The sequence below is a fragment of the Ambystoma mexicanum genome, chromosome 6q (genome assembly GCF_040938575.1).
Source record: "Ambystoma mexicanum isolate Mex_15411 chromosome 6q, UKY_AmexF1_1, whole genome shotgun sequence".
NCBI classification, from domain to species: Eukaryota; Metazoa; Chordata; class Amphibia; order Caudata; family Ambystomatidae; genus Ambystoma; species Ambystoma mexicanum.
In genome coordinates this window covers 1,109,968,298-1,109,993,621 of record NC_090937.1, presented here as the reverse complement: position 1 = coordinate 1,109,993,621, position 25,324 = coordinate 1,109,968,298, and the positions used below count along the sequence as shown (strand labels likewise).

The following is a 25,324-nucleotide window of genomic DNA, read 5'->3' as shown; positions in this document are numbered from 1 at the left end:
GTTTCCACTTGACCTGCTCTCTCCCTATTCCAAGACATGCATTTTTCGGATTCATTTTTACATGAATCTCAACTTTCAAAACTTTATTTCCCTTCCATGCCACCTGGCTTTACATGAAAAAAGGGTTACTCTTTAAATTGCTACTGCTTTTTAATTAGTCTCTGAATGGACTGGAAGCCCTCTACCTAGCTAACGTTATTTACCACTACTCTCACCCCCCCATCCTCCCCGCACACCCTCTACTCTAGTTCACTCCTTTATCTCTCCATCCCTCTTCCATCATGCTCATGCTCTTGTTTCCGTTCCTATTCCTTCTAGCCCTGCAATACTTCAACTTCTGCCCTACATGAAAATCTATTCTGCTATTTACCCCTTCAATTGTCACTACAACTCCTACTCCCACAGTGAACACACTTACCCTTTACTGACCAAGCCTAACCTCATGGTAGCATGCAACCTGTACATAGTCAGTTCCCCTGTCTGTAATGCCTGTTCTATGTTGGGTATATATAACATTTATTCGCCACATTCCATGGTCAGATGCTCACTATCTCACCTTCCAACGTACGCCATCTAACCCAGGCTTACCCTGTAAAATGTCGATTACTCTTAAGTGTTTCTGGGTGAAATGACCGTTATTCTCAATAAATCAATGGAATACAACAAAAAAGGTTTCCCAAGTATCTACACAAACACAGAAATGTTGATTTAGAACCCTGTTAGAGGGCAATATTTGTATTCTGGGTGTATTCTTATCAGCTGGGTGACACATAAGGCACACACAGCCTGTTCTCGTGAATGGTAAATGCACACAGACTGTAGTCCAAGTCTCTTGAACCCAACTGAGCACGTTTTTGACTTGGACTAATAAATAACCACATAAATTGTCTTAAAAATGATTGCCACAGTTGGAAATGACATTCGTTTTATGTGAGGGCATTAGGACAGGTGCCAATTGTTAATTAAGTATTCTAACTCGGGCTGGAGATGCTGAAGGCCCCTGCCAAGCTTTATTTCCTTGGGGTATTACGTTATTTTATTATTCTTTCGGGCAAGTAATAGAGACACATGTTGGTGCTAACTGGGGCCCCCTGAGTAGAAGGAAATGGCATAGGCTACTCCTTTAAGTGGGCTCAGTGAGTTTGCTTTTATTTTGTCTCTCTCGCTCACTGAGGGCAAATGGTGCAGGATAAGGCTTCACTGACCTTCTGAAAGCCAGCAGAGAGGTCCTGTGCCCAATCCTTTTTCTGTTTAGGTGCTCGGAGTAGGGAGCTAATTATGCTTTGGGTGCCTGGAATTGTAAAGTCTCATCTCTTTTGGTCCCTATGGAAGACTTAAAACACACTGCTGCCACACTGCACTGGACTATTTAGTTTTTTCTCTAGACGTGGATGCTGCGTTTCAGCAAGAGGGAAGGTTCAGAAATTTCAAGGAGGGTTTTTTTCAGGCATGCAGCTCCTCTCACTCAGGGGCTAGAGACTTTTTCTTTTTCTTGCTCCCCGCTAACTGGGAACAGCTGGAAGGTAGGTGGTCCATGTCTAGTCATTGTGCTTCACTGCCTTGGCTATGGGGCACTATGTAATAAACGGCAGTCTTTGTATTGTTCTTTTCTCACTGGCAGGCAAACTGCTCCGGTATCCTCTCTGGCGACCGCAGATTAAGGGCTGGAGCATGAAGCAGGCAGAAGTACTCCAGGCAATGCGGGTGTTTTAATTTCAGACCTCAAATTGAAGGCACATTATGGTGCTGCTAGGGTGGGTGGGGACCATGGAAGTGCTGCCTCCTTGCTTGACTGGTGGTCCCGTGCTATGTTCAGCGTGGCAGCCTTGCCCCCTGTAGAGTGTGGGGTGGCCTTTTCTTTGTCCCCCATTTAAAGGTGAATGAAGCAATCTGTAAGTGTTTACCCCCTTCTCTCAAGAGCCTTGGAGCGCTTTGTGTGGCAACCAATCTCTCTCAGATCAGCGGGCTCAAAACAAGCCTAGGAAAGGGCCTTAAGGTCCTGTGACGGCTTTCTACAAAATCTTCTTCTCTGCTCTCATCCTGTTTTAGGTGTTAGGCAGGCAGGGTAAAGAGAGACACAGACTCAAGTGTTATAGCTATATAAATACCAAAAAAAGAAAAACTTTATTTACTATGATGTTGGGGTTGGGGTTACTATGATGTTTCTAAGGGCCGTCGATGTCTTAAAGCCCAAAACCAAAATCTGTCTGTGTCTAAACATATGCTTGCCCTCACATTTTGACAAAATGTGGTACGAAGTATCTTTAAAGGAAAATAGTGATTGAAAAAGAAACATATTTCAAAGCTGGTTTCAGGTGGTCTTCTCACCAGGTGTGGCTCTGTCAGTATCATCAAAGTTTAGCACAATCAAAAAGAGGTAGTTCGTTAACTCTTCTCCGCAAAGTTCTAGCAATCTGTTTAAGCAACTTCCAATTATATACTTGAGGACCATCCCGTACACTGATCGGGACTGGGGACATATAGTAGATTATAACACAAAAAGGGTTGTCCTGACAGGAAACTTATTTGGGTCTGCAACTGAATTATAACTATTTCAATGGTGTGGTAACTTGGGCTATTCTCTGAATTTGACGCCTATCTGGCAGGAGTTTAGAAGCACAAAATGTCACTGTTACGTTCAATTATATCGAAACATTTTTCATTTGTCAACATGTAACAAGTTTTATTGCACATTTGGTTAAACACACATTTTTTAAAAAATATGAATCCAAATGTAAAAGGTCAATTCCAGCAAAAAACATGTAAACCACGAAAAGTAAAAAAACATGATTTAATATACAACATTCACATAGTAGGCTCAAAAAATCAGCCTTGTATTACATTTGCAGTGTGGGCTGAAAAACATATATACTCAGCCTTTAATAAAAGTAACCCAAACGTTTGTTAAAAAAAAGTCTTTATTCTCATAGGATTCTTACCCAACTTGCAATGTCTTTAGTTCCTGGGATTCCCTTCCCCAATCTTCAATTCTTCCAAGTTTCAGACAAAACAAAAATATAACACAGTTCCTCTCAGGCTCCTCAGGGTTTCCTTTCCCAGACGTATGCCTCTCTGTTTCACAAAATAAGTATTCACCTTTGTTAGGCCTCTTAGGTTTTCCTTCCCCAAGCCCAGGCCCCTTTATTTCCAAACACAAGTTCAGATATTAGGATGTACATTTTGCTTATATACAGTTTTTTTCACACACAACCTTCTCATGGGGGAAAATCGGAGACTTTCGAAAACGCCAGGTTCTTTGCTCCTCCTAAGTGCGACCACCCTGATCTTTGGCCCCTCTTATTTCCTTTGCTTGCTCTTCTTCTATCCTTTCATCTTCATTTCCTTCCTGCACCTCTTTATCCTCCACTTTGCCGTGCATACTTGCACCTTCTTTTGCTTTCTCTTCATTCACCTTGTTGCGCCCCTGGCACCTTCCTTTCATCTACTTTCTCTCCATTGTGCCTCTTGCACATTGACCTCTTCATTGTGCACCCTTACACCTTTCATTTTTCTTGTTGTGGCTCTAGCACACTTCTGTCGCTCGTTGATGCACACTTGCGCCTTTCCTTTACTTTCGGGTCACTAGCACCCTTCTTATTCACTTTTAAAACTTTTACTTTCTTTCCACTCTCTTAGCGCCTTTCTCTCACTTTCTACTCACTTTCTGTTTTCTCTCTTGCTTTCCGCTCCGGGCCACTTAGCAAAATCTGGGTTTCTCTCCCTTACTTGCTTGAAACTCGCCGGGTAGCGTTGCGCTGGCGAGCAGTCTTTCTTGGCACATGGGATCAAGGTTAGGGTCTCACCACCTGCCCCTCAAACCCCCTTGGGACCGGCACACGTCCCAAGTGAACAAGCACTTTCTGTACGCCGCCAGCAGGACACAGGCTGCCCCTCTTCGGCTCCCTGGAGACACAGATCCCTAGCCACGCTGAAGCCCCTCACAAACACCGGCCCAGCTTCTTGGCACGCCACTGTCCTCTGGATCCTCCAGGCTTTTCTCCCTGCTGCTCCCTGCTCCTTGGTTTCTCAGCTCCAGTCAGCATTCACAGCTCTCTCCTTGAATTGTGCAAAACCACACCTTTTATACTTGAAAGGAGTCAAGTGGAGTCAGGTATGGATATTCAGTGTTAAATGCCTGAGTCTATTAATGGGACAACCTAATGGTAGTAGGTGGCAGTCTTTCCTTGGTTTCTCACTGCGTTTCTCGCAGGTAATCCTCACTACTCTCGGTTGCCTCTTCTTCCCAGTACTAGTCGGAAATGGAGAGGGGGCGATGGAGTGAGATTGGAAATATCCCATGAAGACTGAGGAAGGGGTTTCTGAAGGCAAATGGGGAGAGGGAGAATGCCATGTCTTGCCCTTGGGTATTCTCCTCCCAGGCCCTCGTGAACCTCCACTCAGGTGATCCTCCCTCGCTTGTCCACCCCCAGGGTCGGGATCCAAAAGCGATGGCCCTTCCCTGGCACCTGAATGGAATATCCCGGGGGAGTAGGTGGGAGAACACAGTCAGGTTTCTCACATAGGCTCCAGTAAAACAGTCTGGTGGCTGCACCATTGTATGTCTCACCTGAGGGGTGGCGGACCATTGGCCAAATCTCCCCAGGGAAAGTTCATTGTCATCCTGCTGGGACATTACCTAAGGAGACCATTTGGGACAAGTGGCCAATCGGGTAAATTGTAGGTTTTGTGAAATGGTTGCCAGTATTTTTTCAGTATGATCTGTATTTACACAGCTTAACTGGTGAAGTATTACAGTAAGCACCTACTGATTAACATAAACACTGTATAGCACTACCTTTGACCTTATACATTTTCCATTAACTCACGTCAAATGTATTTATATTTCATATTAAATGTATTTGTTTCCATTCAGAATAATTAAGCATGTTCTACATAAACTTGTTTGTGTGTTTTGTATTCTCAATGAGTAGGACAAAGTGCTTGGTATCCCATATATTTTAGCACAATAATAAGGACTTTGGGACCTCACATTTTTGTGGGGTTATGCAAGTATTTTTAGTATTTCTTCAAAATTATTGGAAGACCTCATGACCAAACTGGGACACCGTTAGTTTGATTTCCATGTTTACTGTCTTTTGAAAGTTTTATATTTTTGGTAGATTTACTTGAGTATATAGTTGGTGTCACAGAAGGCCTTAAAAACATACCAACTCTCAAATGCGATTCAAGGGTCTTTATTTTGATTTCCAATGGAACTAGTGGCCGACCCTCTCTCTAACCTAGGAATGGTCAGTCCAACTCCAACTCTAACTCGGACTTCCTCTTAATCCTGTATTGTCTCTAGTGATTGATCAGCCCTGCTATCAGCAAGCTATTTAGCTTTAGATGATGTCCTAAATGCAGATGCCTTATCTATCTAACCTCACTCATGGAACAATCTTGGTTTCGTATCCAACAATTTCCCTAATAAGTCGTTTAAGGGTTGTGCCTTTCAGACACTCCGGTCTTCACCCTCTATGGTCCTTCTTATGTCTCTCTGTCACTCTCTTTCATCCCCTAATCTCCTCCCTCCTACTCTACCAGTCATTTTTCCTCTCGCTCCCTGGTTCTTCCTTCTCTGTTCCTCAGATGTTCCTTTCTCTATGGTCTACTTCCACCTTTTTATCTTACTTCCTACTACTCTCGCCTCTCCAACCTACCCCTACTCCTCCCACCACACTACGTACCCCTCCACTGCACTACTACTCCCACCACCTCACTACTGTTGCGCCTCCCTGTTCAGTACTAGGACTCCTCCCTCCACACTACTACCACCACTCTTCCCTCCACACTACCACTACTACCTCTGCACTTATACCACTCTTCCCTCTACACTACTAAGCCACCCTCCTTTCACTACCTCAGTCTCCCTTTCACAAACTCCCTTAATTTCTACTTCCACTCTCACTCACACACTTGCACACACATTCACAACACAGTACAACTTTCTCTTATCCGCAATGACCTTGCCTTTTCTAGAAATCACCTTCACGCTCCTCCACACCATCCTTCTTCCTTATGGTCTCTTGGTCTACCACCTCCTCTTCTGACCTCACCCGAACAACCCATATCTTCCTTTTTCCTATCCCCATTTTTATCCTCCTCTCATTGGTGCTTCTCTGGACAGTCAAGTTCCTGCCTCCCCCTGTTAGGTGTGACATTTAAGCAAATACATAAAAAGGTTGCTAAACCCCATCCCTTTTCATTGCATAGCCCCCTCTGTAAACATGTCACAGATTGTGCAACCATTTTGAGACAGAAGTATGGGGTGAACAAGTGGTGTACTGCAACCAATTGAATGGGTACACTAGGAAGGGAAAGGGACTGTGGCACTCCCAACTGTCACCTTCCCCCTCTAGGGTAATAATGGCTCTGATATCACCCTATAAGGCATCCCACCCAGACTGCGAGGGTCCCCCATCCACTCCTGAAATGCCCAGCCTACTGACCCTGTAAATATGGGCACATCCATAAAGTTCTAATCAATTGTTATAAAACGAGTAACAATGTTTTTTTGTATTTTTTCAGGAATTTTGACAAGCTCCACAAAGTTTGGTTCATTTCCAAAAGTTGCCTGTAAGTATAAAATGCCAACAGCTACAGTCCTTATTTGGGGCAGTAGATCTTTGTGTAGTGGTTAATGCTCTTGTGTTGGAGGTATGATAGTGATACGAGCAAGCCCTTTCTCAACCAGATAACACAGAGGGCTTCTAGCTCCCAGCAGCTTCTTTGAATTTTTCGGCATCAATGAGGGAGGAAGGGGAATGTTTAGGTATGTTGGAAAGAAAGTTGTCATAAAACAAACCTCTGTTGTTTGTGGGATATATAGAAGTAATTTGATAGGTTTGTTTTTAATTCTGTTACACTAAAATGTTGGATTTTAGAAAACCTGCATTAGACTGTGTTTATTGACAGTGCATAACATAAGCGATGTGCAAATTTTACAGTGATGAAAATTGTTACTTTTGAATTGAGAGGTAGATTGTGATGGATGTAGGATGCAGAGATGGATGTTGCACACTGGTTGAAATTCTAACACACTTGACAGTTATAAAGTTGTTTTTCTGAAAGTGTGGCACACAAAATCTGTGATTATTTACCATTTACATAATCTCGCAGTCCGAGCCCAAACTTTGAGAAACACTTTTGATAAATAGTTGGTGAAAATGTCATTTGAGTGCTCCCGATTGAAAGAAACATGGTTCTTGCCAGTCACTTTTCTGATTCTGTCCCCTAGACTGGCTCAAGATTCCCACTGGGCAATGAGTAAGAAGGCTAGTACTGATTAAAAAGGGTGTATCACCCACTTATTCCTCTCATGGGGGCCGTGGGGGTGACCACGATTGTGTCTGCTTTAAAAGAGCATAGGTTCAGCAAGAACAAATGATGTGCAATAACTGGAATCTGCCACCACATGTTTCCATGGTACGGCTGACACTTAAATAGTCAGTGAACATAGCCACCTAATTTTCAGGGTTCCGAGGTTAAACCCAATAACTAAATCCTTTGTCAATGAAATACCTAACTGATTAGAGACATAATCATCAGGAACATTTACATACTACACAAACTTCTGAAATGCCTGGTTATTCTGGTGGCTCCCTGGGAGTCCATTCACGTTTTGTTCTTGAACTTCCACATCTTAAAACTTTAGAGTAAGGGCATCTCAGATAGCATTGTGATATAGTATTGTAATCCTGCCTTTATTGCTGAACTTAAATCTAGTTTCTAAGGCACAAACCTATGGGACTTTGGGCGTACCTGGGGCAACTTTAGAATAGTCTAGGATCTCCGAAAATAAAGTACAATATGCCAACATTTAAGCAATTGACCTAGGTTTTATCATTGAGTGCTTCTAAAATAGATACATTTGCTCCTTTACTTCAAATCTGTTGTTATGCATCTGACCAAAAGAAATACATTTGTGCTGATTCTATTTGGCAGTGGGAGAATGAAGCTGTGGAAAGGCGTTTTATAGAAGTACTAATTCTCCAGCATGGGGTCTGGCATGGATTCGCATGCTCATGAATATTCCCTGTTGTCATGCTCGGAATCCTCGGTAAAAGAAAAAACAGTTTCACTTTCACTTAAAAACTGTATTTCTCCTTTAAACCAATCACTGTCCTCTGGGTCATACTGCCCACATCCAATGACAGTCCTCTCCCTAAGCTCCTCCTCTGGCAGCCATCTTTAGATTTTTAATGCACGGTTCAGTGTTGGGAGTCCTGGAGTTTGCTGTCCGAGCTATTTGTATGTTTTTTCCTGGTTTTTGTCGGAAAAAGTTCTATTTTTGTTTCAAAGGAGCCAGTGTGCTCTTTTCTCCATCTGCCGATAGCGGGTATCCATTGTCGGTGAATTTCACGCCCCTCGTCTATGATTCTAGAAGGCCTTCGGGCCTACTTCACACCCTCCGACTATGATGAAGGAGAAGAAGCGAAGGTCCCTCTTCAGGCCCTGCACCAAATGCGGGCTACCAAACGCGTTTGTGGAGGACAAGCATCTTCAATGCCTCTACTGCTTGCACCCAGACCACAAGGAGGTGGAGTACAAAATTTGCCTCTGGTTTTCTAAGAAGATGACGAGGCACAGGCACAGTAGACTGGTGACGGGGCTCAACGCCAAGCCCTCTGATCTGTGCTCCAAGCAAGGCCATGCCTCGCCAAGGACCGGCCGATCCAAAGAGTGTTTTTTAAGTCCTTTGAGGGCGCCTCATCCGTGGGGGCCCAAAATAAGGCCAAGAACCGCAAGTCCGAGTCCACTGGGTTTGCAGTGGAAGTGGGTCCCAAGGTGGATAGGGCACGATCAACATCACCCTCCATTGCCAGCCGGCAATCAAGCTCCCCTCGGAAAGGAAGCCATTACCCCAGCTAAACTTCATGAGAAATCAGAGAAGCCGCGGATGGAGGAGAAGAAGGTGGAACAGCCCAAGCAGGCCCAATCGGCACAGGCTAAGACCTCGTCACCGACAGAGTTGGTGACTGCTACTGCCACAACAGCTAAGGTCACTGACCCTGCGAAGGTAGCCCCTGCAGCTCATCTGTCCCTACCCCCAAAGTGCGACACAGCCGCAGTGACTTTGGAAAAGTTTGCTGGCACACCAGAAGGGCGGAAACCGGCTCAAGACCCTCAGGGGGAGAGACTGGGCTGAAGGTGGGGGTGAGGAAGCCCCGAAACAGCCCTCACAGGCCATTGCCCAAGCCATGGACGACTCGTCCACGACGATGAAGACCAGGAGTCCTTGCACACGGTACACAAGGATGTTGAAGAGGAGGATGGCGGTGCAGGGCCTAGGTTTCCGATTCCGTTTTCTCAGCCGAGGGACATTTCCTTGAATATTCTGTTGATCCTGCACAACTTGGTGTCAGAGATCTAGATGAGGATGCCTCCGGCTCGGGCACCTGGGGTACCCGAGGTCCCCAATCAGCCTCTGGCAAAGAAGAGGAAGCGGCATCCAACGCCCCCATTTCAACCTCCTCCCCCACATAGGCTCCCTTCTCCCCCAGCAGACTTAGACATGGGTACGGGGACGGATATGACCACGACGATGACGGATGATGACGAGGATATCGTCTCGGCGGACGGCTAATCTCCACATCTGGATGCTCCACATAGGTTGTTTCCACCGGATGAGGTGGGATCGTTCGACTCCATGGTCTCCAGAGCCTCGGAGCTATTCCAGCTAGTGCCAGAGGAAACCAAAAAAGGAGGGCTGCTTGTACCAGAGGCACGAGTCCAAGAGGAAGGCGGTTATGGCGGTGCCCCTTCTGGGCGACATTTGGGAAGAGGGTCTGGACCTCATGAAGATCACATGCACGGGTCCTGCAAAACGTGATGGGCTGGAGAATAAATATCTTGTACTGGACTCCGCACCCAAGTGCCGGAGGTCGCAGCCATCGCCAGAATCGGCGGCCGCGAGGAAACTGTTGGCCAACCTGTCCTTGTCATCTTCGGTCCCTCCAGGCAGCGAGGGGAAGAGGATGGGAAAGAAGGTGATTTACTTTGCGGCGTCCACTATCAAGGCTGCAACACACTGGCAATCCTAGCCAGGTACAACAGGGAGTGGTGGTACAAGCTGGGTTCTATTCTGGAGTTCTGATCACAACATCATAGTGGCTTTGGACTACGCCGACGCAGTGTTCTGGCAAATGTGGAACAGTGTCTGCCTTTTCCAAGGCTGGATGAAGGCCACGAATTTCCACCAGGGGGTCCAATCGAAGGTGCTGGACATGTCCTTCGACAGAGAGAACTTATTTGGGAAAGTCGTCGACGAGTCCCTCCTGGCCATCAAAGCGGATACAGAGATGGTACGTTACCTGGGAAACCTCCAACAGCTCTGCTCTTCTTTTCGCTCCTCCAGGGGAAAGTAGAGCATGATTTCAAAAGGCAAGTCCACGTTATACCATCAGGCGTCCATATCCGCAACTCTGGAAGCCTACAGAGGCCTTTCCCAGGCCTATGGCTGTGGAGGATAGTGTTGCTGTTGCCCGCAGGGCCGGATGCCGGATGCCGGCGCCGAAGCAAGCCTCAACTGACCGGGACGTTGGGCCCCAAAACGTACACCCTGTGCGAGGCCGGCTGAGGAGGTTTGTCAGAGAGTGGAGAAAGATCACCACCGACAGATGGGTGCTGGACGCTCTCATCCAAGGACACACACTGGAGTTTCAACGCAGGTGTCCACGGATATCTCTGATTGCCCATCAGGAGCCGCACATCCCTCAGCTCCTGGCTGAGGTATGGGCCATGCTGCGAAAAGGGGCGATGGAGCTAGTTTCCCAGCGACTCAGGGGCTCTGGAGTCTATTCCAGATACTTTCTGGTCAGAAAGAAGGCAGGGGCTGCAGGCCCATCCTAGACCTACGACGTCCGAACAAATATCTCAACTCCAAAAAATTCATAAAAGGTCAGGTTGCAACATGTGCTTGCCCAACTGGAAGGAGGAGACTTCTTGTCGTCCTTGCACCTGTAGGATGCCTACTTCCACATCCCCATTCACAAGAAACATCGAAAGCGTCTACATTTTGTGGTGCAGGGACAGCACTACCAATTCAAGGCCCTACCTTTCGGCTAGAAGTTGGCCCCCAGAGTGTTCACGAAATGCCTGGCACCAGTGGCGGCCAATCTACGCCTACAGGGCATACATGTTGTTAGGGAGAATTCTCATTCTATGGCTAATTTCCCTTACCTATAGAGTCCCCCAGCAGCTTTGCTGGATGTGAAGGGTTTGTTTTTTTCTCCTGCTAAGAGTGAGACTCTTATTCCCACTCTTAGGCATTTTTGCTACGTGTGTTCTAGGCTTTTTTGTGTTTAATGTCTATGGGGTTTTCTCTCACCTCCATAGGAACCATCTTTATTCACATGTGTTACACAGCACCCTCTGTGGAGTGACACAGGGATGTCGTAGCGACCCGCAAACATAGACTCCATACCCTGGGACTGACTACTGTCTCCCAGGGCATGTAAAGTCCCAATTGACTTACTAGTCAGGTTTTATGAACTAAACCAGTACAAACCATCTTACAAAGGAGGTACTGGAAAGGGTTAATAGTTTTTCCCTTATTTTCATTTTCGAGAGGGTACCGTACAGTCCATCTCTCAAAGGTTTCTGGCTGGTGGCAGTGGTTACTACTGTAAATATTTGACCGCAAATATTTTCCTATGGGATTTTCCCATTGTTCGCGGCTATCACATTTTCTGACAGCCTCTAACATACCGCTGGTGTATTTTAATATTAACTTTACTCTGGTAGGTTTTATTTGGCAGAACTTTAATATAACTTCTTTCTCGTGTCTTTCTCTAACTCCTAACCCAGGTCGGGGATCCTTTGTTCGTCCTTTTGGGGGGCTTCTGCCAAGAATCCCTCCTTTTGGCGCCACTGAGTCTGGGGTGGGTCCATTGTGTGGGAGGGGGAGTAGGACCCCTGGACAGGGTTGCTTCAGCAACCCATGTCGCATTCTATCCTGATAGGCTGGAGGGTCTCACGCCAAGATGACCACTCCACTGTTTGAGTGACAGCTAGGCTGTATGAATGGGGATCTTTTTGCATAAAAGCAGGGTCCTGAGGACTGGAAGAGCAAGACGTCGCCAATGGAACTAAGGAGCTGAAGAGAAGAGAAGCCAAAGGCATCTTCACCGACTGAACCACTGGATGCAGCCCTGCTGCAGCGTCTCACCACTTTTCTCCACACCACGAGAGCCGATCTTCATCTGAAAGAGCCTTCTTCCCTTGAGCTGGTGGGGCCAACCAGTTTGCCAATCGCCTTCCCGGACCTGCCTTGGTCGAATCGCTAGTACCCTGTACTCATAGGCCGGATAGCCAGGCACCAGTACGCGATTTAAAGGAGCGTACCTTTTATTCGTTGGGCAGCACCGCTGGTTTCATCCGTGGGTAGTGCAGTAACTGGAACCTTCCTCCACGACGAGAGCCTCTGCTTGTTCCCCCGAACTGCAGGACCTACCAGGAACAACCGCCTCCACAGGAGCCACTTCTTCATTTTAAAGGTACATTGTTCCGCCAGGCCGCCCTTTCTGCGTGGTAGAGCTAAAGGTGTTTTAAATCCTTTACCTTCCTGATTGATTGGCCGCCCCTCTCTCTTAAAGATTCTTTCACCTTCTGCATCCACCTTTTCAAAATCGTTAACTAAAGACTTAACTGTAGCTACAAGAACATTTTGCTCCTGGGTCCTTGCCCTGTACCACTGACTCTGGCACAGGCCTACTGACTCTGGCTAAATTTGTTAGAACTGCCTTCTCTAGATTGCTTTTCAACTAGAACTGTGTTGGTGCACCTACTTTTTATAACCACCCTTTCCTCCCCTCTTTTAAACCTTGTGAAATGCCATTTTGCTCAGTTTTCATTTAAGTATTTTCTATACTGATGTACTGCCTTGCTTAAACCGGTTCACAAACTTAGGGGAAGTGTTGCTAGGGTGTGTAAGAAGATATTTCTGTATAACTTGTGCTTTCCCTCCCTCGTGAGCAATTGCTAGAGTGCCATTTGTGTTTAGTTTTCACTGTGCCGTTTTGCTCAGTTTTCACTCTTGCTCAAACTTGTCTACAATTTAACTATGGAGTTGTGTATACTTTCTTTGACCGGATTTAACTTGCTTAATAACTTTGATAGATGTGTTTAACTAGAAGTGTATAAAATAAATGTATATATTCTTTTTACTACAAAGCTTTGTTCAGCGTTTCCTTGTTCCATAGTACTGAAGGCCTATTGTGTAAACCCTGAATACTGCTCATCTCCCTCTTGAGATAAGTCTGACTGCTCAGCCACAGCTACCAACTAAATCTTTGTGGTACAGACTGATACCAAAGGGGATTTATTGCTCTCACCTGTAGTCTTAATCTTCTGTAGTGCTCCCTAAGGGACTTCACAGGATTCTGCCTAACACATGTATACCCGTACCTCAACGACTGGCTGATTCGCACCCGCTCGCGGGAGCTGGCCAAAGGACACAAGGAGGCGACTGTCCGGCTACTAATAGATTTGGGATCTTCCGTCAACTATCCAAAGTCCTGCGTAACGCCATCACAGAATGTGCTGTTCCTAGGCGCCAGACTCAATACGGTGTCTCGCCTGGCGTCCCCCTCGGAGGAGAGGATAGCAGCCATTCTGGGGAAGGTGCAGAGGCTGTTGTCGAGGAAGACGGCCACAATGCGGGCCATCAAGTTGTTACTGGGCATGATGTCGGCCTGCATCTACCTTGCGCAAATGCAACCCCTTGAGGAATTCCTGGATGCCCGCTGAATACAGGTGTCCGCAAACTTCTCGGACAAGATATCTCTCAACTACGAGTTCCGTCGGGTGATAGTATGATGGGGCATTTGCTTCAACATCGCCAAAGGCACAGGATTCCAGAGCCCGCTATACCAGGAGATGGTCACCACAGACGCCTCCCGAGAGGGATGTGGAGTGCACACCGGAATTCTGTACGCCAGAGGCTTGTGGATGCCAGAGGAGAAGGATCTTCATATCGACATCCTGGAGCTACAAGCTGTGTTCTGGGCCCTGAAGTCGTTCCTCCCGTCTCTGAAAGGCAAGGTGGTGAGGATCTTCACGCGCAACACCACCACCATGTTTTACATTAAGAAGCTGGGGGGAACTTGATCCCCAGCTTTCTCTGAGGAAGCGCAGGACTTGTGGCGCTGTGCCGTCGGACAGGGGATGTTCCTCGTCCCTCTCCACCTGGCGGGAGTCAAGAACACCATTGCAGACTCCTTCACTAGGGAACTGCGCTCCTGTCCAGATTGGGAGCTTCGTCAGGATCAGGTGGATCACCTGTTCGTCAAGTGGGGCAGGTCCCAGATAGATCTGTTTGCGACGGTGGCGAACTCCAAGTGCCAGAGGCTTGGCAGCAGGTTCCTCCTGCTAAGAGTCATCAACACACTCCGAGAGTGTCTGTGCAAGATGATACTCAATGCCCGGCGTGGCCGCGCCAGATTTGGTATCCGGACCTTCTCAGCATGTCAGCATTGTCTCTGGTCAGGCTGCTAGTGGTTCCGGATCGTCTCACCCGAGAACATCGCGCTATCCTTCATAACGACCCAGGATTGCTGAACCTGAGGGCTTGGCTCCTGCTGCCCTACAGTTTGGAGGATATGAGTTGCCTGCAAACTGCAGGGAGGTTAAATCAAGGGTGGTACTGCGGACGCACTCCTCTTTCATGCCGAAGGTTCAGTCGGAATTCCACCTCAACAAGCCTTTGGTGTTACCTGTTTTTTCCCCCAAAGCCTTCGTCACCGGCTGAAAGGGCCTTGCAATCTCTGGACGTTGCTTGTGCCCTGAAGTTCTACGTGACCCGCACAAAGAGTTTTCAAAGACGTCACAACTGTTTGTGAACTTTGGTCCGGTGAACCATGGGAAGACCTTGTCCAAGGCTTCCATTTCAAGGTGTCTCTCCGGCTGCATCACGCACTGTCATCGGTTGGCAAACCGACCGCTGCCTGGCCGTCCGTAAGCCCACTCCACCAGAGCGATCGCTGCGACAACGGCGTTCCTGTCTGGTGTACCACTGCTGCACATCTGCAGGGCTGCTATGTGGCAGACCACGCACACCTTCATGAAGTTCTACTGCGTCGACCGGGATTCCAGGGAGGAGTCCAGAGTTGGCCAAGCAGTGCTACGCAACCTGTTTGCTTGAGGAGAGTCTGTTCCACAGGTAAGAGTTATTTGCTTCTGTTGAGCCTTGCCACCTCCCGTGGTTGTGTAATGTTGTACTGCTATGTATTTGTTATTAATGAGGATGTGAATCCATGCCAGACCCCATGCTGGAGAAGGTTTAAGTTACTTACCTGTAGCTATTGTTCTCCAGCATGGGTCTGGCATGGATTCATATGTGAACCCTCTCTCCGACCCCTCTGCGGCTCTTCTTGGTTATAGTGCCACTTTACGTGCTTGCCAAATCTGAAGATGGCTGCCAGAGGAGGGGCTTAGAGAGAGGACTGTCATTGGATGGGGCAGTATGACCCAGAGGACGGTGATAGGTTTAAAGGAGAAATACAGTTTTTAAGTGAATGTGAAACTGTTTTTTCTTTTACAGAGGATTCCCATTCTGATGACAGGGAATATTCATGAGCATGTGAATCCTTGCCAGACCCATGCTGGTGAAGAATAGTTACAGGTAAGTAACTTTATTTACCCCGCAACATTAAGCCAGTGGCCAGTTTGGGAATTTAACGTTTCCTTTCTTTATTAAGCTTGCAAACCGTTTTGGACCATGAAATCCTGTGGTGTGAAACTGCTTCTGCATTTAGTGAATTTCTGATCTAGAAAGAATTCAACACTGTGATTTATAGAGATTAGGCTGTTCTCCATAAATCAGATAATTTGACCTGTTCAATGCCTAAATTATCACGCTTGCCATACAATTTAAGAAGCAAAATGCCTTTTACACAGGCCCCAAATACATCTACATCTTCTCATTTACTAGTTAGTCAAGCAAGCTTAATTTGTCTGAGAGCAGGATTGAATGAGGTATTACACAAATTGACCTTTTATAATTGACCTTTTGTGCTAATTGACCTAATTATAGTGGTCCTACTTGACCTTCTGCACAATTGACCTTTACCTTTATTCTACTATATATATATATAATGTGTGGGGTGGGTTTGGGGTAATAAATAATATAATGGGATTGGGTATTGGGTTGCAGGGTTTTTTGTATTGAGTGGGGGTTTGCAGGGTTTTCACCCCACACATATGTACTAATTGACCTTCATTTCACGACCAATTGTGCAGAAGGTCAATTCTCCCACGATCTATTGTGAAAAGGTCAAATAGTATACATCCGAGAATGAGGCTGCTGCAGGGTTGAAGCTAACTCCACATGGTGTTATGGACAAACAAATGGGGAAGATCACAGATGTTTTTCGCAGGGTGGACAGGTCACATAAAAAAAACGATATTAGCCTTTGATGGCTACCCGCCTTCCCTTCCAACAATAATCAGGCAGTAAAGCATTTAATTTCATTGGACGCTTCTTTTCTAAAATTTTGTAATGACCTTTGCTGGGAAAGCGAGTCGAAATTGCATGTCAATCAGAAGGATGTTCCTTACAAATGGTTTTGTCCCCCTGCCACCCAATTAAGAAGGAGGGAACTCTTTGATCTTTCATACTCCCAATAAGACACACCAAGAGGAAGATCGATCTTTTAACTTTCAACCATTAGATACATTGGGTCCTTCTTCAATTTCTGCATTACGTTTAGTTTTGCAATCGCATGTCCTTTTAAATGATAATATTAATAAAGCAGACCATCATAATTCAAGTTTACTTTAATCTATTTGAATAAGGATAAATCGGAAGCAAAATACTCCTATTAAGGGGAAAGACACAAGGCTCAATTTTGATTTGTAAGAGCAATTTAGTAATACCTCTGTCTTCAACAAACGTTTTTTTTAATTTTATTAAATGTTAAACAATTTTTATTGGTTTTTCAACTTATAACCATACAGCTTAATAAACAATTGTACAATATGACTTACACGTGCAGTTGTACGCTTCATTTTCTCCCTTTCCCAACCCGTAACTCCCCCGGCCTACTTTGCACAGCGCCAGTCCACTTCCTACCCAGCCCTATTCGCAATTACGTCTCACCTCCGGGACTAATACTACCTGGACTGTCTTGGTCCGATATGGATAGTGCAGCCACTAATTGCCTCCAGGCATCCAGTCCCCCATCCTCTGGTGCCTCATTCCTTCCTCTAGCTTCTTGCCACACCACTGTTTCCGCATTCACCCATTTCATTAAATCTCGCAACCATACCTGTGGTCTCGTACACGCTTTCCAGCTCATTGCTGTTCAACGTTTAGCCAGTATATATGCTAGGTCTTTTAGTTTGCTCACATGCTTAGCTCTACGAGGCCTTGAGAACTCCCCCCCCCCCCCCCAAAGACATGCGCAGGGAGTACTCACTTGCAGGTTAATCTCCTCTTTAGCCATGATTTGAGCCACTTCTCCCCAAAATCTACCTGTCTCTACACATGACCAAAACATATGTACCATTCCTGCATCCACTTACCCACATTTCGGGCATGTCTGTATACTTGCATGGTTGAACTTTGCAATTTTCGTAGGGGCCAAGTATGCTCTGTGGGTTACGTACAACTGAATCTGTTGTAACCGCATATTTCTCGATACCTTCTTATGGTACCCTTGCGCCCTGCTCCACAGCCCATCTTCCATTGGTTCCCCCACATCCTCTTCCCAGTTTAATCTCGTTTGGACCATCTCTTTTCCTATATTATTCATCAACAATTTATATATACGGGAGACCTTATGTCCCCCTTCCGACACATTGTAAAATGTTTCTATTACGGCATCTGGTTGTTGAGCCAGTACGTCTACAGCCCACGTGCTCTTTATAATCTTCAGGAGCCGGGAATATGTGATATGCTGTCCCCAATGTAATCCTGTGTCTTCCACCAACCTTTCAAAACCCCTGGGCTTCACATCTATCCATACATCGCCCACCATCACTATCCCCACCGGTTCTCACTTCCATCTGATGCTCAGCCTAATTTGTTCATCCACTCCTTCTAGCACCACCAGTGGTATCTGTGGGGAACACGGGGTAGGATTGTTTATCAATTGACAAGCTCTAAGCCAAATCTCCCCTCCCTGATTTAACAACCTGCCTTCCCTGAGTCTTAATTTTTTCGGTAGCCCCATTCTTTCATTCAGGAAATAAGGGGTATTCTCGGCACTCAACAGCTCATACTCTGGTGTCTGTTCCTCCAATAGCCATTTCGCTACATATTGGCGCTGACAAGCCAGATGGTATACTTCGAAATTTGGTAATTTAATGACTCCTCGTTCATATGGATTTTGTAGTTTCCACAATGCTATTCTATTTCTTGAATTATGCCATATAAAGCCCCTGCATATACTCTGTAGTTTCAAGAAGAATATTTTGGGAATTGTGTGTGGGGATATTTGCAAAATAATGTAATAGTCTGGGCAGCACCACCATCTTCAGTAATGCTGCTCTCCCCATCGTGGTCCGAAATGCCATAAGTTTCTCAATTTTAGACAACGCCTTTCCGTGTTCTGTCTGTATTGTTCTCTGGGATTATGATATATATCTATACCTAGGTATCTGAACGTCTTGGTTTCCCAGACTACCGGTTGCACCGGCAGTTTGTGCTTAGGCGTTCCCCACATACATTCCCAGAGGGTATATACTTGATTTTTGCGGGTTAACAGTTATACCGCACACTATCCCGTATTTTTGCCATTTTGCCATTACCTCTAGAATATATTGTAGATTCTCCTCTGAATATTGCAGGTATAGGAGCATATCATCAGCGTACATTGATATCGGGCGTTTCCCTCCTTTGGTACTGATTCCAACTTCCCCGTATCCCTTCCTCAAATATGCCTCTAAGGGTTCCAACGCTAAGATAAAGAGCATCGGGGACAACAGGGATCCTTGTCTGGTACCCTTGCTTAGTTGCCATTGTTCTGAAATAGTGGAAACGGTTTTGACCTTTGCCACCGGCTCACTATACAGTAATCGCACCCATTTCAGGTATATGGGCCCGATCCCGTACTTCTAGGACCGCTAGCAGCCAGGGCCATTTGACGTAATCAAACACATTCACTGCATCGAGTGAAATTATTGCTGCTTACTGCGAGCCCCCCTGGGTGTGATCCATGATGTGATGTAGTCTCTGCAGATTATTAGTTATGTTCCTGTGTTGAACATAGCCCGTCTGGTCTGAGTGTATAAGTTTGCTTATGACTGGTCTTAACCTGTTAGCCATAACTGCTGTCAGGATCTTCCCATCCTGATTGAGTAGTGAGAGGGGTCTGTAGGATCCACTTTCTGTGTCCGGCTTATTGGGTTTAAGGAGCGGGATGATAATCGCCTCTCGTAGAGTCTCGGGCACTTTGCCCATACTGAGCGCCTCGTTGAACATCGCTAGTAGTGGGGGGAGGCATTTCTGTCTTGTAAACTTTATGCAATTCGCCAGGGAGTCCATCTGCTCCTGGGGCCTTGCTTGTGGGCCGTTGCTTTATTACATGCTCTAACTCTTCTAATATTATAGGGATTTCTAGGCTCTCTTTCTGCTTCCTCAAGTTTGGGGAGTGTGATCTCTGTTGGTACCTCCTGTATATCTATCACTTCCCCTTCAACAGTCTTCATATAGCCGGTTGTAATATTCATAAAAGCATTCATTCACCCCCTCTTGGGTTTCTCGTACCTGTCCATCCTTCCCCTGCATCGCCCTGATAGTTTGCTGGAGGTCTCACTTTTGTATAACCATGCTAACAGTCTGCCTGGTTTGTCTCCTTCTGCATGCTGTCTCTCAATGTATTTCTTATAGCTTAGGTTACCTAGCCTTTCCCAGTGGTCTCTGCATTCTTGTTGCAATCGGGTTACGGTCGTGGCCTCCTCTGGTTATCTTGTGTTCTCCTGCATAAACTTTTCTAACTTCCATTCTGCACTCTGTAGTTCTTGTGTTATAAGGTCTTGCAATCCCTTAGATTTAGCCATGGCCGCCCCTCTCACCACCACCTTAAACGGTTCCTGTAATGTCCCAGCTGAGTCTACACTACCAGTGTTGTGTTCGAAATACTCCTCTACCTCCATTCCCAGGTCTCCTCATAACCCTGTATCTTTTAGTGCCTCTGCCCTGAGTTTCCATGTCGGGATTCTGGCTCGTGGAGGTAGGATCTGCAAGTTACAACCAGCGGGCATGATATGATAGGACCATGGCTTCGTATTCTGATTGTGTCACCTCAGTTATCGAGTACATACCGGTGAACACATAGTCCAGCCTTCTGTATAGGTTCTGTGAGGCAGAATAATGCAAGTTCTCTCTACCTTGTGGATGTCGCATCCTCCAACCGTCTACTAACCGAAAAGCCTGTAAAAGGGTGCTCAGAGCTTTAGCTGCCAGGGTCGGATGAGCTAACTTCGTGTCCATCCTGTCCATCATTGGGTCCAGGGTACCATTAAAGTCTCCCACCCATCCCCCCCCCCACCACCGCCCCATTTATATAAGGACTGATCTTAGTATGCAGAGTTCTGAAGTAGGCTGTAGTGTCCTGATTTGGGGCATACACATTGATGATACAAATTTCTTTACTTTCTACCAACCCCCGAATCATAACCGTCCTGCCATCCTTGTCTGTGGTGGACTGTAGTAGCTTAAACGGAACATGAAGCCCTATACATGTTATGACACCTCTGGCATACGCTGAGTAGGTTGCCCGTAGGGTCATCCCTTTCCATTTCCTCATGATCATGTCCTGTTTCTCTTTTATCAGGTGATTTTTTTTTTTGGCAACATTGCTAGGTCTATTTTTTGTCGTTTAAAGTACGTCATGACCCTATTACGTTTAATATAGTTATTTAGCCCTCTCACATTCCAGGTTACTATCTTAAATTCACCCATTTGACCTGGTTTCTATCCCCACCATCCCAGCTCCAGCTCTCCTACTCTTGTTTCGTGGTGCATATCTGTAGGCCAAACCCCTGATGACTCCCCCAACTCCCCTCCCCTTTCCCCTTAACTAACCCCAACATTTGCCCAGCTCCAAAACTGAATCTCAGGCATCCATGCTTCTCCCTAGTTCCTGGCCCATTGCCAGTACTTGGAGCCCAGGAGGCGGATACTATACTACCAGTATCTCAATTAACTAACCTACTGGGGGTAGGAGTGATTCCTGCGCTGCCCTTTCTTGTGCAGCGCGAGTTACTCCTTCATTTTGTTAATAGTAATAGGACTTAAAACATGATTACCTAATAGTCCAAGTGTCTCTATCTCCACCGCCCTTGTCATCTCCACCTCCCCCTGGGATGTGCCTTAGGGCCTCACTGACGTATCACTTATCACTTTCTTCATCATTCTGGTCCGGCTGCTATGACTGCATACTCTGTGAATCCAACCAGTTGTTGACCTCTTCAGGGGTTTCAAAGAACAGGGCATAGTCTTTGTGCAGCAACTTCATCTTTGCCGGATACAGTAGCAGAAACTTGAGTTTACCCTCTCGCAGTCTTCTTTTCACTGTCCCGTAGCACATCCTTTGCTTTTGTACCAAGAAGGTGTAGTCTGGATATGTGGTGGTGGATGCCGACGCCCTATTGATGGTGCCCCCTTTCCGGCAATGTTCCAGTATCTTCTCCCTGTCCTTATTATTCAGTATTTTAGCAATTATTGGCCTCGGCGGGGCGCCGGGTTGTGCTCTCCTCGTTAGGGCTCCGTGTCCTTTCCACTGTGAATCCTTGGGTGAGCAGGCCCGCTCCGATTTCTTTCAGGAACATGTCCTCGATATAGTTGGTCGGGTTCTGGCCTTCCTCCCCTTCCGGTAGTCGCACATTGTTTTGCTTGGCCTGACCCTCTGCTTCCTCTGCCCTATTTTCCAGGTTCTACACTTGCTGTTTCAATGTGGAGACATCCAGGGAGTTGTCTTTGCAGCTACAGGTGTTTGTCTTCACCTCTTTTTCCAGCACCCCGGTGCACTCTGACAGTGCTCCGACATCTTGTTAATAGGTTCATGTTTATCTGCATTGCATCTATTTTGAACTCCAAGGACGCTTTCAGTTCCGCTATGGCGACCAATATTTGCGTGTCCATCCCTCCTTGTGTATCTCCTTCACTTGATTCTTGTAGCTGCGTCTTTGTTCCTTCCATCGTTTGAGTAGGTCTGGCAAACGTGTCTAGGGACAACTGCTTCACCTTACTATTATTCGCCTTGGTTGTCATTGCTATTGCCTTCTCTCTGGTGCTCTTTTTCCTTCCTGTCATCTGTATTGATGCTGGCTGTTCGCACCGTGCCTAGTGGGGGGGGGTCCCCAGGCGTTCTTATGCAGGCACTTATTGTGTGTCTCCCTTACAGTGTCTCACCCCTCGCACCTAGGCCTTTCTTCAGTTTGCTACGTCCATTCTTGTTCTCGCCCTACACTGTTGCGGCCAAGGATGTGCTGCAATTCTTCACCGCTGTCTGTCCTTCTACAGTATTCACGGCCGTCCACTTGCCTCTCTTAGTGCTCGTTCCGACTTGGATTGAGAGGATCTTCTGAGCTGTCTTCAGGGGTCCAAATGTCTCCCTCGGCGTCTATTGGTTATCTCTGGCGTGTGTAACCCTTTGGGTCCTCAGGCTGTTGCTAGCTTCTGAGCTTCTTGCCACGTAGTGGAGATGCCCAGAGATCTGTGTCTCTGGTGTCTATTGGCCGATAACGGTTATGTGCACCATTGTTTAGCCTTTGTTCACTTTGGGGTCCAAATGTCTTCCCCTGCGCCTTTTGGTTTTCTCAGGCGTGTGTGGACCTTTGGGTCTTCAGGCTGTAGCTAGCCTCCAGCCTCTCTCCCCCAATTGTTGTCTGTCCTGATTTTCTGCTCTTGGGGGGGAGGGGGGATGTCCGTAGATCTGTGTCCCTGGTGCCTGTTGGGTGATAGTGGTTATGTGCGCCGCTGTTCCGTCTTTGCTCACTTGTATAGGAGAGGCACCCTCGGGTCTCACAATTCGGACCGTTTAGCTCTGCACTGCCACTTTGCTAACCCCCGGTGCCAGTCACTTCGGCTGGCTTTTTAGTGCTCCTGTGTACCTGCGTCTCGTTTGTTCCTATGCAGTAGGGGCTTGCCACCCCTATGTACCGCTCCTTCTCTGATTACCTTGTGGTGCTTGGTGACACCAAAATCGCTGCCTGTGGTCCCTGTCCCTTATGTGCCTCTTCAATCCTTTTTCGCACGTGTGACGTCCTGCTCTTATTGTTTGTTTGCCACCTCTATCTTCTGGGCTAGCGGGCATCTTCACCGGAGGTGCTTCCTCCTTCCCCACACTTTGGTTTTTATGCGGCTCAGAAGCCACTGCTTATCGCTTATCAGTGGTCTTGCTGATCCAGCCTTACTGATGTCCGGCCGTGTGTCTTTATTCCACAGCGAATATTAGTTCCGTCGCTGGTATTCTTGTGTACCGCTTGAGATGTGCATTAATGCCAGTCCCCGCCAGCCTCTCTTGTGTATTTTGCCTTTTTGTAGTCGTGTGCATCGGCCTGGAGTTTCTCCCTTCGCCCGGCCGCGCTGCAGTCAGCTGAGTGTGTTCATCTCGCGGCTGTCTGCCCATATCCTTGCCTCCACTGGTTGCCACAATGTATCCACCCATCAAATGTATTCCTCGCTTCTCTGGCAGCCTCTCACGCATCAGTTACAACTGTGTCCTTGTAGTCTCTACTTCCTGCCAACCTTTATCCGGTGCACCAGGTCTGCTTTTCATGAAGAACGGGACTCCATTTCGTTTCGCCAGCACTTCTACAATGAGCCTTTGTTTTACTCACGGGCAGGTGTCATTTTGATTCTTTTGTCCGCGGGATCCTCCAAACTTCTCTGGCTCCAGATTCTTTCTTGCAAGAATGTTTCGCATCAGGCTTTGTACCTCTGCATGTCCGTACCATTCATAATGCAGTAGCTTCAGGTCCACTTCTTACTGCAAACTTAAAACACCTATTTTCAGCCGGATCATTGTCGGATCATCAAGAGCACTCGGAATGCACGTCTTAGCCTGTGGCCATGTAGCCACGCCCCCCCCAACAAACTCTTCTATCTCAAAAATAGGGGAGAGATTAGAGGCAGGTGAAATTGATAATGAAGGTAGGTCGAGTTTTATTCGAGATCTGTTTAATTTCGGAAAGGTACATTCAAAATCCATTATCCAAATCCTTTGCCATCAGCTATGTCACTGAATATTTAGATATGGGACTTCAGTTGCTTTGCCAGTGCTTGATTTTAACAGGACTTCAGTGTAGGAAATGCAGAGTGTTTATAGATTGAGTGGCTGAAGGCAAGCCTGGTAAGACAGTGTGTTTACAAACCCAACTCAGTCATTAAACACGTGTTTATAGGTATATTATAAATAACCTATCAATCAATCATTTAACTCTCAGAAGACTGCTTTGAACAAACACCAGCAGGCACTTTGAATGCAAAGCCTGATGGCAAGGCTTGATTAAAGCAAGCTCAATGAGTTCCCATGAGAACGTGTTTTGGGTGGGCAGAGGGATTAGCATGGCCATGGGCGGGCAATGGATGGGCACATAACCAAATAACACCTACTGACTTTCTGTCCCTCCTCAAATGTCATTCCTTCATATCTGTAATCCAATGCAATAGTTTCAGCGTATAGGTGTCGCAAGCGACACCTAATAGCCCAAACTAAAAATGCAACATAGTACTCCAAATCCTCTTCAGCTGTAATTAGTCATGGGATTCTTGAAGCCAGAGCTAAGGAAAGGAAGATTGGCTTTGAGTCAACTCTCCGGGACAGAGACTACAACCCTTTAAATTGCTCAAAATGGTTGTGACTATTCTTTGATACCGCAACTATGACTAATTGACTCCTCGGATATCAAACTAGTGGAATTTCAGAATGAGAATTATGACCATACACTTGTGCATTTCCATTCAAACATCATAGCATGTATGATTTAGGAACAAATCGACTGTTTTAGGGCTGTGGGTATTGACCTATATAGCCACGAAGGCATGAATGAGCAACCAAGGGATATTCCTAACCTAGCTACTAGTAGTAGGGCAACCCCAAATGTACAGCAATCACTAATTATTACTCGATATATAGACAATAGTCGCTCTAGACAGGTTTCTGTGAGGAAATAGGCCTCTGAGGTCTCCACCCTTAATTATTGGTCGTGGCAACAAGCAGTATTAAACAAAGTCAAGCCTATGACAAATCGGGAGGGTAGTATTTCGCTTAAAAGATAACAAATTGGTTTCATGGTACAGTAGAGGCCATAGTCCTCTATTGCAAAATTCTAAGGTCCTACCAGGTCTTACTATCTTAGAATGTAATATATTTAT

The 25,324-nt window shown here is 46.4% G+C and overlaps 1 protein-coding gene across 3 annotated transcripts in view; it reads left to right on the top strand.

The window, feature by feature from the left end:
• The window catches only part of OCIAD1 (OCIA domain containing 1), a 700,525-nt gene that overhangs the window by 303,069 nt on the left and 372,132 nt on the right, over positions 1-25,324 (top strand). For all 3 annotated transcript variants that reach the window (XM_069631688.1, XM_069631689.1, XM_069631690.1), the window contains one exon: positions 6,529-6,576. In XM_069631688.1, coding sequence (XP_069487789.1) covers positions 6,529-6,576 — 48 coding nt within the window. The remainder of the gene's footprint in view (positions 1-6,528; positions 6,577-25,324) is intronic.